The sequence below is a fragment of the Aquarana catesbeiana genome, linkage group LG01 (assembly GCF_042186555.1).
Source record: "Aquarana catesbeiana isolate 2022-GZ linkage group LG01, ASM4218655v1, whole genome shotgun sequence".
In the NCBI taxonomy this organism is placed as follows: Eukaryota; Metazoa; Chordata; class Amphibia; order Anura; family Ranidae; genus Aquarana; species Aquarana catesbeiana.
In genome coordinates, this window is record NC_133324.1 from 472,635,595 (window position 1) to 472,649,727 (window position 14,133).

The 14,133-nt window shown below is 44.2% G+C and overlaps 1 protein-coding gene across 1 annotated transcript in view; it reads left to right on the forward strand.

Moving 5' to 3' along the window:
- Nucleotides 1-14,133, forward strand: part of NCBP1 (nuclear cap binding protein subunit 1) — a 78,966-nt gene that overhangs the window by 24,429 nt on the left and 40,404 nt on the right. Inside the window, exons 7-9 of the mRNA XM_073591245.1 lie at nt 1,504-1,573; nt 8,773-8,988; nt 9,174-9,271. Coding sequence (XP_073447346.1) covers nt 1,504-1,573; nt 8,773-8,988; nt 9,174-9,271 — 384 coding nt within the window. The remainder of the gene's footprint in view (nt 1-1,503; nt 1,574-8,772; nt 8,989-9,173; nt 9,272-14,133) is intronic.

Consider the following 14,133-nt stretch of genomic DNA (forward strand, 5'->3'; position numbering starts at 1 on the left):
CCCGCCCGCCCACCGTCATATGACGTCCTGGGCTTTGGCAGGTATATCTGAATGATGCCTGTAGTTACAGACATCATTCAGATATTGCCAGTTTCAGCCGGCGAATCTCTACACATAGGAATGATCATAGCGGCCGTTCCGCCGATTGATCGTTCCTTTGGGAGGCGAGAGGGGACGTCCCCCTCCCGCCGCCCTCCGGTGCTTGCTCCGACTCACCGTTATGATCGGTGAGGCGGAGAGCGGATGCGCCGGATGTAGATCATAGAGATTTCCGGCGGACCAGATGGTTGCCGGAGTCTCTATGATCATCGGAGGCCGGGCGCGATGTTATGACGTCACGCCCGGCCTCTCCATTCAAAAAAAACGCCGCCGCTTCGGCTGGGAAGCGGTGATCGTTTTTATTAATTTTTTTTATTTCAGGCTTCCCAGCCTAGTGGGGAGATATGGGGTCTTATTGACCCCATATCTCACTATTAAGAGGACCTGTCATGTCATGTCATGTCATATTCCTATTACAAGGGATGTTTACATTCCTTGTAATAGGAATAAAAGTGATCAAAAATGTTGTTTTTTTTTTTTTTTTTTTTTTTTTCAAAAAAGTGTCAAAATAAAAAAAAATAATTAACAATAAAAAAAAAATTTTTTAAAGCGTCGCTGTCCCCGTGTGCTCGCACGCAGAAGCGAACGCATACGTAAGTCCCGCCCACATATGAAAACAGTGTTCAAACCATACATGTGAGGTATCGCCGCGAACGTTGGAGCGAGAGCAATCATTTTGTCACTAGACCTCCTCTGTAACTCAAAACATGTAACCAGTAAAAAAATTTCAAGCGTCGCCTATGGGGATTTTTAAGTACCAAACTTTGGCGCCATTCCACGAGCGTGTGCAATTTTGAAGCGTGACATGTTAAGTATCTATTTACTCGGCGTAACTTCATCTTTCACAATATGCAAAAACATTGGGCTAACTTTACTGTTTTGTTTTTTTTTTTTTTTTTTTTAAAACGCAAAAAATCCCAAAAAAAAACGCGTTTGAAAAATTGCGCAAATACCGTGTGAGATAAAAAGTTGCAACAACTGCCATTGTATTCTCTAGGGTCTTTGCTAAAAAAAAATATATAATGTTTGGGGGTTCTATAATTTTCTAGCAAAAAAATGATTTTTACATGTAGGAGAGAAATGTCAGAATTGGCCTGGTAGGGAAGTGGTTAACAGACGTCAATGCAAGTGGTGAGGAAGTCGCCCAAAAGTACGCAGGGACCATTTTCTAAGTCGGAGCGACTTGAGTCGCACTGATTAGAAGGGTTCCATTGCCGTTTAATGGGGTGTGACTTGTCATGACTTGTTATGTGACTGACTCATGACAAGTCGTGGTAGTGTGAACGAGGGCTAATTTAGAGTACATAATACATGTTCCATTAAGTAGCTTTGAGTAGAATTGAAAATGGGTAAAAATCTAATTTTATCATTTTTTATTTATTTTTTTTTATATATATATTTTAGACAACGTCAAAAAATTCATGTGCCCATGTTACAGATATGGTCTGCGGATAAACCTCACCCACAGGAAGAGGTATGGGGATTTCTGTGTTTATTTAGAGACTTAAGCATTTAAGCTGAACTCCAAGCAAATACATTAATGCAGCTCTATATTCATTCGTAAATCATTTCATCAAAAAAAAAAAAAACGCACAAACATACTTTTTGTTTTTGTTTAGCAAGCAGTGTAAGTACCTCAATTTTGCCTTTGGGTGTGTAGCAGAGCAAGGAGACCTGCTAAGAGAGCAGAGTGACCGAGATAAGCTTATCATTTTTGCTGCTTCTTCTTTCACTGTCCAGTAACAGGTAGGGGAGGGGTAAGACCTGTAAGTATTAAGCAGGCCATACGAGTCGAAAAATGAACCAATATCAAAATTGCCATTCGCTCTCCTCCTTCCTTCTTTCTTCCTTCTTCCTTCTCCCTTGAAACACAATCAACATACAAGGTTAAAAGGCCCCTCCCTTCCCCCTGCACCTCAGTTCTTGATTGTTTCCCAGCAGCGAAACGTTTGTTGTTTTTTTTCTCAGACCTGACGCTGGTAGCGGATGGTCATTTCCCCCCCGAGGGCTGGACGCCAAAGCCGGGGAGGGTGGCAGGTCCAGCCAGGGCCCTGTCCTTATCAGGGGGCCCCCCCCAATGGCCGGGGGAGAGATTCTTCCCCGGTAAGGAGCCTGCCGGGTACAGAGGGGTATCCCAGAAATCCTGTGAGCACATACCTCGTGCTTTTACCTTCCACCCAGTTAGTTACGGAGGTGATGAAGGAACTGGGGCTCAGGCTGGTGGCTAGGCTGCAGAGGGGGTAGAGGACGCCAGCTCAGGTCGGTACCTGTGGTGCCTTGTAGGGCTGGTGGACGTCTTGGACTCCTAGGGAACGCTGAAGCTCCTGTGTATGGAGGAAGCATTCCAGCCGGGTGGAGTAAGATGGTGGCGTTTCCGGGCGCTGTGACTTCCGGTCTATGCCAAAATGGCGGATTTGGACACTAGAGGCCAAAATCCCCCTTCAGACAGCGGCTCGCCAACAAAATGGCGCGGATCACCGGTGTGTGGGAGATAGACACTCAGCGCTCCAGAGAAAAGCAGGAGGCCTCACGATTTTCCTCTTGTTAGCAGCAGATATGGATGGAGAGGAGGAAACAGCTGCACCCTTAGCCCAGGAAGAGGCCACAGGTAATCCTGGCAGCTTTGCTCAGGGGTCTCACAAGGCGAAGGGCAAAAATCCCCCTCCTCCCAGGTCAAAAAGATGTGAGAACTGTAATGATAAGCTCCCACAGGACCATGTGAAACCTTTTTGTTATAGGTGCATACATAAACTGTCTAGTAAGGAAACCTCACAGGTTATGAGGGACTTCCTTGCGGTACAGTCGGAGATGCTTTCTACCCTCCAGTCTATCAAGACAGCTATAGCACCTAAGGTGGATGATAGAGAAATCCTGTCCTCTACAGAAGGCACTTCCTCTCAGGAAGGTTTTTCAGGCTCGATTCACACCTATGCAGTTTTAGTGCTTTTTGCATTTTGCAGATTTGCACTGCAATCCATTTATCATGCAAAAATGCACAGGTGTGAATTCAGCCTCAGACGGGTTAGAAAACCTGGCAGAGACCCTTTTCCTCTGTCACTTCGGGAGTTGAGGACCCGGAAGAGTCAGAGGAGGACTCATTAGAGGAAGGGGAAGACACAGACGCTGACAGCCAGAATAGTGACAGTCCTAGAGCTAGTAGCCACCTCTTTCCCTTGGAAGACATGGGGCAGTTACTTAAGGCGAGCTATGTCTCTGAGGATATCCCAGAACCTCCGGTTCAGGCGTCGGCCCGGGACAAGATGTACAGGGGTTTGGGAAAGCCTCAGTCCAGGGTGTTCCCAGTTCATCAGGCCCTAAAGGAGGTGATTTTGAGAGAGTGGAAAGACCCGGAAAGAGAGGTTCTTAGACTCAAAACTTGGAAGAGAAGGTTTCCTTTTGGGGAGGAAGAGCAGCAGAAATTCTTTAAAACCCCGAAGTTAGACGCAGCCCTATTGCAGGTCTCTAAAAAAAAAATCTGACTTGTCTTTTGAGGATTCAGGGAACCTAAAAGACCACATGGACAGAAGGACGGAGACGCTTTTGCGCAGAGCGTGGGATGCCAATGCGGCAGCCATGGCTCCTGCTTTAGCGTCAGCATGCGTGGCAAGAAATGTGGATGCATGGTTAGGCAGATTTTTCCAACCATGTTTCTAGAGGGAGTGATTCTAAGGAAATCACAGATTTGCTAGCAATAAAAGGGAAGGCTGTGGCATATTTAGCAGATGTGGCAGTGGAGTCTAAGGAACACTAGCCAAATCTGCAGCCCTCCTTAACTCCGCAAGAAGGGCAGTCTGGGTCAAGTCATGGGAAGGGGGCCATATGTCTAGATCAAGGCTATGTGGTTTGCCCTTTGAAGGGCCACAACTATGGACCTGGCCTGGATCAGGTGCTGTCAAGGTCAGCTGAAAAGGGTAAAAAGTTCACGGTTAAAGCTAAAGGAGAAAGGGGCAGGAAGTTTTTTTCGTGCCCCCCCCCCCCTAACCAGGGTTAATTCAAAGGGAAAAAAGGATGCGAATAGAAGGTGGGGAAAGGGAAAGAGCGCACAAAAAGGTAGCCTGCTCTTTTCTGGACCTAAAGACGCCACCAAGCAGTCTTAAGTGACGCCAGCTGATTGCAGATCTTAACAGAGGGATATCGTCTGGAACTTCTCTCCCCTCCCCTCAAACGTTTTTTTCTGACCCGTCTCCCCAAGGTAACTTCAAAAGCTGCCGGGCTGTTGGACAGCTTGCAGGGATTGGCGTTCCAGGAGGTGATCATCCCCGTTCCACCAGAAGAGCTTTACCAGGGGTTTTACTCCCATGTGTTTTGTCGTTCAAAAACCGTCAGGGAAATTTCTCCTGATATTAAACCTCAGGAAGCTGAACAGGTTTTTGCGACAAGAGATTCCGGATGGAGAGTATATACACGGTGCGCAGGCATCTATTAAAGGATGTGTTCTTAGCCACGATAGATCTGAGGGATGCTTACCTCCATATCCCGATTGCCAGGGAACACCAGTCCCTGCTGAGATTTGCAGTCCTTACGAGCGAAGGGATTCAACACTGGCAATTCCGAGCTCTTCCCTTATTGGATTAACTGCAAGCCCAAAGATCTTCACAAAGGTCCTGGTGGAGGTTGTAGCTTACATACATCTACAGGGGGGTGCCCCTTATACCCTACCTAGACGACCTTTTGATATACGGGCAATCTCTAGAGCAGGTGGTAGTAGACGTAGGCAGAGTGATCTTCACTCTGGAGTCCTTGGGTTGGCTAGTAAACAGAGAGAAATCTTCTCTGGCACCGTCCCAAATAAAAGATATCAGGTGGATACAGAGGCTCAAACTGTTTCTTCCAGAGGAAAAACGATTAAAGGTGGTTACAGAAGTATCCTCTTTTAAAAGAAGTCAGGGAGTGCTCTCGCAGGCATATCATGAGGGTTCTAGGTCTAATGACCTTGTGTATTTTAGTGGTTCCCTGGGCTCAGCTCCACTCCAGGGAGCTGCAGTTCTTCCTTTTGTACTCCTGGGACAAAAGGAGAGTGTCATTAGATGGAAAGGTGTCTATCCCAACAAGAGTAAGGACCTCCCTAGATTGGTGGCTGGATCAGGACAAGCTCAGGTCGGGTCTACCCTGGGACCAGTGGAATCCCACAAGAATCGCTACCGATGCAAGGGGTTGGGGCGCTCACCTGGGGGACATCCAGCCACAGGGGGCCTGGACTCCTTCTCAGGCAGGGGCATCCTCCAACCACAGGGAACGCCTGGCGGTGGGCCAGGCGTTAGTAGCCTTTGGAAACAGGATTCAGGGCTTAGAGATCCAAGTCCTGTCAGACAATGTGACAACGGTCTTTTACCTAAATCGTCAGGGGGGCACCAGATCCAGGAAGCTACTGAGTCTAGTCCTGAACATCTTAAACTGGGCCGAAGAGATCTTCAGTCCATATCGGCGGTTCACATAAGAGGAACCGCCAATGTGGTGGCAGACTTCTTGAGCCGGCAACCCATCCTCCAGGGGGAATGGGGAGTTAAATCAGAAGGTCTTTATCCAGATAAGTCAGAAGTTCGGGATTCCGGATATAGACCTTTTTGCCCACAGAGAGAACAAACAAGTGGATCGTTTTTTTCTCTCTCAACAGAGAAGGGGGATCTCAGGGAGTGGACGCTCTATCTCAGGACTGGGACTTCCATCTAGCATACACCTTTCCCCCACTAGTCTTAATACCACAGGTCTTACAAAAACTGGCCCGCTCAGATTGCGGAGTGATCCTGATAGCCCCATGGTGGCCAAAAAGGACCTGGTTTGCCACTCTCAAAAAGTGGTCATTTTCTCCTCCGCTCAGTCTTCCAACCAGACGAGATGTTCTCCTACAGGGACCAGTCCTCCACCCCGACCCAGGATTCCTCAGTCTGATGGCATGGTTCTTGAGGGGGAGATCCTTAGGGCCAAGGGTTGCTCTGATAGGGTAATTGAGACCCTCTTGGGCAGCAGGAAGCTGGTCACCAGGAGGATCTACTCCCAAGGTTTGGAATTGCTTCTCACATTGGTGCCGGGATAAGGAGGTGTCTTATCCTCCGGTACCAGTGGTACTGGAATTTTTACAAGCAGGGGTGGATCAGGGGATTTCCCCGAACACCCTGAGGGTACAGATAGCAGCGTTATCTGTATTTTTGGATCAGAGGCTCGCACTAGAACCTCTGATTAAGAGATTTCTTCTGGCAAGGGAGAGGTTAACCCGTCAGGGTGAATGTATTCCCTCCATGGAGTTTAACTCTGGTTTTGGAGGCGCTAACGAAAGCGCCCTTCGAACCAGCGCAAGAGATTTCAGTTAAGTTTTTGACTCTTAAGTTAGCGTTTTTGTTGGCCATAACCACGGCCAGAAGGGTGAGCGACCTACAGGCCCTGTCAGTTAAGGAGCCTTTTCTGTTGTTTTTGGAGGATAGAGTGGTTCTTAGACAGGACCCACTATATCTTCCCAAGGTCGCATCTAAGTTTAATAGGTCTCAGGAGATCATTTTACCCTCCTTCTGTGATCCAAAAAATGAGAAGGAGAGGAAATTGAATCTATTAGATGTCAGGAAATGTCTGTTGACATATCTAGATAGAGTAAAGGACTACAGAAAGTTGAATCCTCTTTTAGTTTTATTTAGCAGCCCTAGAAAGGGAGGGCAGGCATCTAAATCTACTGTGGCTAGGTGGATTAGGCAGACAATAACATTGGCCTAGGAACAGACTGGTTCTCCCGTACCAGTGAACCTTAAGGCCCACTCAACAATATCCTTGGTGGCCTCTGAGCAGAGAGAGCTGGGGCCTCGATAGAACAGGTCTGTCGCACAGCCACTTGGGCGAAGCAGGATACCTTTTTGAAGCACTATAGATTGGAACTGCTGTCGCCCCAGGATCTGACATTTGGAAGAAAGGTGCTATAAGCGGTGGTCCCGCCCTGAGATAGGCCTTGAACTCCTTGTCCATCCTCTCAGGTTATGCCGTCCTGGAAGATGACTAGAGAAAATTGACAGTTACCGATAACTGTTTTTCTAGGATATCTTCCAGGACGGCAGGCCTACTTCCCACCCATGTTTTAATATAAGTACTACGGGAAGAGTTTCTCTCTGTCACCTGGATAACCTATTACTTTGGGAGAACTGAGGTGCAGGGGGAAGGGAGGGGCCTTTTAACCTTGTATGTTGATTGGGTTTCCTGTCAGGTGGACCAGTGATCTCTCAGGTTATGCCGTCCTGGAAGATATCCTAGAAAAACAGTTATCGGTAAGTAACTCAATTTTTTTTCCTCGTACAATTTTGCCAACGTTTTGGAAATTGCCCTGGGACAACCACATTCCTCCTTTTTATTTGCTTTTTTTTTATTTTTTTTATTTGCCTTTTGTTAATTTTTTTGACTGAGTCTCCCATCAACGATTAGAAGATCATCTTTCTTAACCACTTCAGCCCCGGGAGGATTTACCCCCTTCCTGACCATTTTTTGCGATTTTGTAATGCATCGCTTTAGCTGACAATTGCACGGTCATGCGACGTTGTACCCAAACAAAATTGACGCCCCCCCTCACAAATAGAGCTTTATTTTGGTGGTATTTGATCACCTCCTGCGGTACAGAGCGGTAATTTTGAAAAGAAAATCAATCATTTTTGCTATAATATATCATATAGCAAATTTCTTCCACAGTTTCAGTCAATATGTAGTCTACATAATTTTGGGAAAAATCGTAATAAGTGTTTGTTTTTTTATTAATATAGAATTTTTTTTTTTTTTTTTTTTTCTTTTTACTAGTAATAGCGGCTTTTTTTTTTTTTTTTTTTTTTTTTTGGACTTCGACATTATGGCGGACACATAAGACACTTTTGACACTATTTTGGGACCATTGTCATTTATACAGTGATCAGACTTACAAATAGCCACTGATTACTGTATAAGTGACACTGACAGGGAAGGGGGTTAAACACTAGTGGGCGATCAAGGGGGGGGTTAAGTGTGTCCTAAGGAGTGATTCTAACTGTGGGGGGGTGGGCTCACTAGAACCTGACAAGAGATCACTGCTCCTGATGACAGGGAGCAGTAGATCCTTGTCATGTTGCTAGGCAGAACAGGAAATTGCCTTGTTTACATAGGCATCTCTCCTCGCCGCAATCGCGGGCCACCAGCGAACATAGAGTTTGTGGTACCTGCGGGCACGATTCCGCGGCGCGCACCTGATAGCCGGCGAATTCCAAGGGATGTACAGGTACGCCCATTTGCCTGCCTGTGCCATTCTGCCGACGTACATGTGTGTGCGGCGGTCGGCAAGTGTTTAAAGAAAAATTTCTAAACGTGTTCAGTCATTTTCGATGGCTGCACAAAAATAGTCTGTTGCTGTGGGCACACTGTTAATTTGAAAATCGAACAATTGTTCTTTCGACGTGAACATTTTTATTTTTTATTTTTTTGACTCGTGTATAGTTTCCTTTACTGAACTGCAGCAGTAAAAAATAGAGTCCAATGCTAGACAGGGATGTGCTGTGTGACAGATTAGTGTAACTCTCATGGGTGAATAGACAAATGCAAGTCCTTTTGGCAGGTAAAACAACTTATTGAATTTCATCTGTGTATTTAGCGTTTTGTCTGGAGTTCAGCGTTAATTAGATAACATGTACTATTCCTGAGACATTAACGGGCTTAAGACTGTGTGTATTTATGCTCTAGTACTTGGATTGCCTGTGGGCACAGATTCAAAAGCTGAAGAAGGATCGCTGGCAAGAGAGGCACATCCTACGTCCTTACCTAGCTTTTGACAGCATACTGTGTGAAGCCCTACAACATAACCTCCCACCGTTCACACCCCCACCTCACACAGAGGATTCAATCTATCCAATGCCACGTGTTATTTTCAGGATGTTTGATTACACGGATGCACCAGAGGTACATACTTTGCTTTTGGCTTTTACAACTTGTTAACCCCATTGCACCTTTTTAAGATTGTTTTCTGCTTCTATTTACACTGATGGCAGTTAACTTTGATATTCAAGTGTAAACTGTTGGTCTGAGTAAAAAAATGAAGGGGTTCTCAAGGTTATGAGGTATTTATATTTTGTTTCTTGCTTTAGGGTCCAGTGATGCCTGGAACTCATTCTGTTGAGCGATTTGTTATAGAAGAGAACCTGCACTGTATTATTAAATCACACTGGAAAGAGAGGAAAAACTGGTAAATTACACATTTATTGTTTGTGCTTTAAAGTTTTGCAGGAAAAATGGCAGCCTACTCTTTACTAGACTTCTTTTTAATAGGGGCAAATATAATTGTACAAGATTTAACTGCTTCCTACCTGGTCTATTGTAAAATGACGTTCGGTCAGAAACCCTATTCTGGGATGACATCTTTTGACCTCCTTCCGGGAATAAGCTTTGTGGCCACCGAACACAGTGGATGACTAATCAGTGTACCGGCCCGCAGCCGGTAACATTGGTCACAGCGATCACAACATGACAGTTGTAAACAATGGCTTCCTTCTATTTGCCGTTCATTGTATACAATTGTGGTGCTAGCTGTGATTTATCACAGTGATCACATGGTACAGACTGGGGCAATCGCAGCAGCCCATTTGTGCCATTTGATTAGCTGTCGCCAATCGCAACAATACAGTGTCTACACACTGTCATTCAGTAAAAATATTTGCTTATAGCCATGAAATTTACTGCCATAAGTAATCCATAGGATGTAAAATAAAAAAAATCCTGTTCAGCTCCCCAGAGTGGTACAGTGTTACTATATTGCTCTGGTCTGGTGTGTGTTTTTTTTTTTTTTTTTCCATACTGTCATCAGTCCGTGTCACTGCCACACTTATGTGTACTGTACTGATGACAGTATGTTAGAGAAAAAAAATACAACTTCAAAGAACATGCCATGCCTCTTACTAATTACTTCAGACTGTTTACTTTTCAAAAAGCGGACATTTTGGGGGGTATTTGTACTGTCCTGTCATTTTCGGGAACAAATGAGCCGTCAGTACATCAGGATTGATCTGATCGTGTTACAGAATGTGTATGTGTGTGTATATATAGATAGATAATATATATATAAATATATTTTACAGACATACCCCACTTTAAAGTACACAATGGGATTTATTTACTAAAGCTGGAAAGTGCAAAATCAGGCTCACTTCTGCGTAGAAACCAATGAGCTTCTTATCCCACCTTTTTCAATTAAGCTTTGGTAATAAAACCTGAAAGCTCATTGGTTTCTATGCAGAAGTGAGCCTGATTTTGCACTTTTCAGCTTTAGTAAATAAACCCCATTGTGTACTTTAAAGTGGGGGATCGATCTATCTTTCCTATAGACTAATTATACACTGATTTGGGTTATTTTCACCGAAGAAATGTAGCAGAATTCATTTTGACCTAAATTTAGAGATTATTTGCAAAATGTTATAACATAAATGATAAACACTTTTTTGAAAGAAAGTTTTTATCCTTTTCTTTTATTTATAAAAAAATAAATAAAAACCCCAGTGAGGGTTAAATCAGGGCTTGACAGATTTGCTTGGAATCTAGGAGCCAGCTAAAAAAAAAAGTTAGGCGCCAGGTTTTTTTTTTTTTTTTTTTTTTTTTTTTTTTTTTTTATGCCCGACAAAGCTTTATTTTCAATATAAAAGTTAACCAATCTTAAATTTACACAGACTAGAACAAATGTGACTGCTTTTATTTCCTGCCATGCAGGGACACAAGACCGCCATATCCCCGCTAAGGGTCCAATCAGGTCCGCCTGAAAAACTGACAGGCGAACCTGATCAGACAGCCCATGTGAAAGGGGCCAAGCAAGGAGATGACAAATAATAAATTCATTTTAATTAACCGCTTCCTTCCCGCAGGACACCTATATACGTCCTGTCTTTGAAGAGAAATAGCGTTATGGTAGCAGCTAGCTACCATAACCCCGGTATCCTCTTCAAGAGCCGGCGGTTCTCTCTCAGATAAAAGTGGTCTCTGCAGCAGATTCGCCGCGAGATCACTTTTATCAGCGGCAGGAGAGGGCCCCCCTGTCGCCGCGCTCCGGTGCCGTTCACCACTTACCGTGGCCATCGGTAACGGCGGAGGCGATCCGGACCTGTCCCTGGCCTGACATGGAGACGAGGGAAAGATGGCCCCCCGCCCGTCACCAAGTCATTGCAGGGCGGAAGCGACGTCAAATCATCACTTCCGCCCATAGCTCTTAAATGGACATTTTATTGTTTTTTTTTTCAAATGACCATTTATTTATTTTTTTTAATGCATTTTAGTTTAAATACGAGATCTGAGGTCTTTTTGACCCCAGATCTCATATTTAAGGGGACCTGTCATGCTTTTTTTTTTCTATTACAAGGGATTTTTACATTCCTTGTAATAGGAATAAACGTGACTTTTATTTTTTCACTGTTCTTTTAAAAAAAAAAAAAAAAAAAAAGTTAAAATTAAATAAGAAAAAAAAATAATTTTAAACGTGCCCCGTCCCGCCGAGCGCGCATGCTAAGCGAATGCATACGTAAGTCGCGCCCACATATGAAAGCGGTGTTCAAACCACACACGTGAGGTATCGCCGCGATCGTTAGAGCGAGAGCAATAATTCTAGTCCTAGACCTCCTCTGTAACTCAAAACATGCAATCTGTATGTTTTTAAACGTCGCCTATGGAGATTTTAAACGGTAAAAGTTTGTCGCCATTCCATGAGCGGATGAAATTTTGAAGCGTGACCTGTTGGGAATCAATTTACTTGGTGTAACATTATCTTTCACAATATAAAAAAAAAAAAAAATTGGGCTAACTTTACTGTTTTATTTTTTAATTAAAAAACATATTTTTTCCCAAAAAAGTGCGCTTGTAAGTCCGCTGCACAAATACGATGTGACAAAGTATTGCAACGACTACCATTTTATTCTCTAGGGTGTTAGAATAAAAAATATATATAATGTTTGGGGTAAAGGGAAGGAAATGAGCGGGCGGTGAAAACGGGCAGGGGAAGCTCCATTAACATTGGTGTTTGTCTTGTCATACCAACGGCCACCACAAGAGGGTGCCTGACTGCAGAAGGAACCATAGGACTGCAGAAGGCCGCAAAGCCGCGGCCTCAATTACCGGCGCGGCCCAACGCGATCGCGCCGGGAGGAGAGGGGGGGTGTCGCACGGAGACAGGCAACCCCAGCTCTGCCGCGCCAGGTTGCTAATTCTAGTCGCAAATGCGACCTGGCGCCCATGGTTTGTCGAGCCCTGGGTTAAATACTACCAAAAGAAAAAGCTCCTATTTGTGTGAAAATGGGGTAAAAATGCCAGCTATTGAAGTGGTTAAAACTGCTAAATACAAACATTTTATACCCGCTTCTTCCCTATTTTGAAGCTATTATTTTCAAGGAATCTTCCCTAAATGATACCTGCTCAGTACTACAGGCATACAGGTTGCAATCCCTCCGTAAGGTTTTTATTGCGGTCTTTGTCCTGCTGTTACACACTGTGAGCAAGCAGACTTTTTTATTGCAGAAGGCACATGCAATGTTTTTCCTGCAATAAACTAAACCTGCCTGCTTAAATTGATCACTGGATTTTAAACTGAGCTGCCCATACACAACTCGGCTTACAGCAGCTGGTTTGATCCCTGTGTGCCGGAATGACTGTGCAGGAGTGACATCCTCCCATGCCAGCCAATGAAGATGGCTGAAAACCGGGAACACATGAAATGCTGATGAGGTACTGTTGGAAAGTTGAGTAACACTTTTTTTTTTTTTTAGTTGCGCAACTTTTTTTAGTTGGGTACTTAACGGTGACCCCACTTGTAGAAACTTTAGCAAACGCCTCCTATCTTATGATCATATGTCTAACCTCCCTACCCCTGGCAAAAAAAGGTGTGGGCATCTTAATAGAAGACATCTGGAACAGCGTTTTGGAGCAAGTCCTGCTTGTATCCCTGTCACCTTCAGAGACTATCTCAGTTTATAGGAAACAAGAGTATACTGCACTCCTTTGAAAATTTTGAGTGTAGGCAAGACCATCCAGAATGCCCTAGGTGCCTGGGGACACCAGCAGAATTGCTACCTATGCTTTTAATGTCCCAAGCTAGTTCAATACTGGCAATCTGTGGTGGACATCATTATTGGAGTGTATCAAATAAAGCTCACCCCCTCACCCCTTTTTTAGTTTTTTTGCATTTTGGGATACTTAGATGAGCGAACTTATCCACCGGAGACTTTGGTTCCAGTCTCTAGACTCCTCATTGTGGCCCGCAAATTCATAACTATAAAATGAATTTCTCAAAATCCTCCCATGTTGAAAGAGTGGCGAACACACGTTCATTCTACACCTCTAAACGAACGTGCACTCTTTCAATGTAATTTTAATATATTATGGGACCTGTGGTTATCTGTTCCGGGTTTGGCACCTTTTAACCTTGACTATGCATATTTTACTCCAATACAGGGGGTCCCCGGGTTACAAACAAGTTAGGGACTGTAGGTTTGTTCTTAAGTTGAATCTGTTTGTAAGTCGGAACAGGTACCTTTTTTAAGTGTAGCTCCAGCCAAAAAAACTATTTTTAAGCTTTTTGGATAGCATAGGGAAGGGTTATCACCCCTGTAACATTTGTTTTGCTGTCTGTGCCCCTGTTCAGATGATTTCACCTCACTTTCTGTTCCAATGACAATTGGATTTTGAAAATTTTGGGTTGTTGTGGAAACAAGCCTTGGTGATAAAGCATCAGTGGAGGTACCTTTTCCCCATATTAGCTCTTACAGGAGTTTATTTCCCTTCCTAGGGGTAGATTTCCTCTCACTTCCTGTTGTCTCCCTCTGTTTGTAAGTAGGAGTCGTTTGTAAGTCAGATGTTTGTAACTAGGGGACCCCCTGTATTGAGAATAAGGCTATTTATCGTGGGACTGTGGTGGGGAAGATCTAAGGAATAAAGAGGACACAGGTGAAGTTCCTGGAAATGGCTTTAATTCTACAATGGTTATATAAAGCATAATCACTCTGTTATAACTTGTTATACACTTGTAATATTCTACCGAGAAATTTGGAAGAGACCTCTAATCTGCTCGTCAGTGTT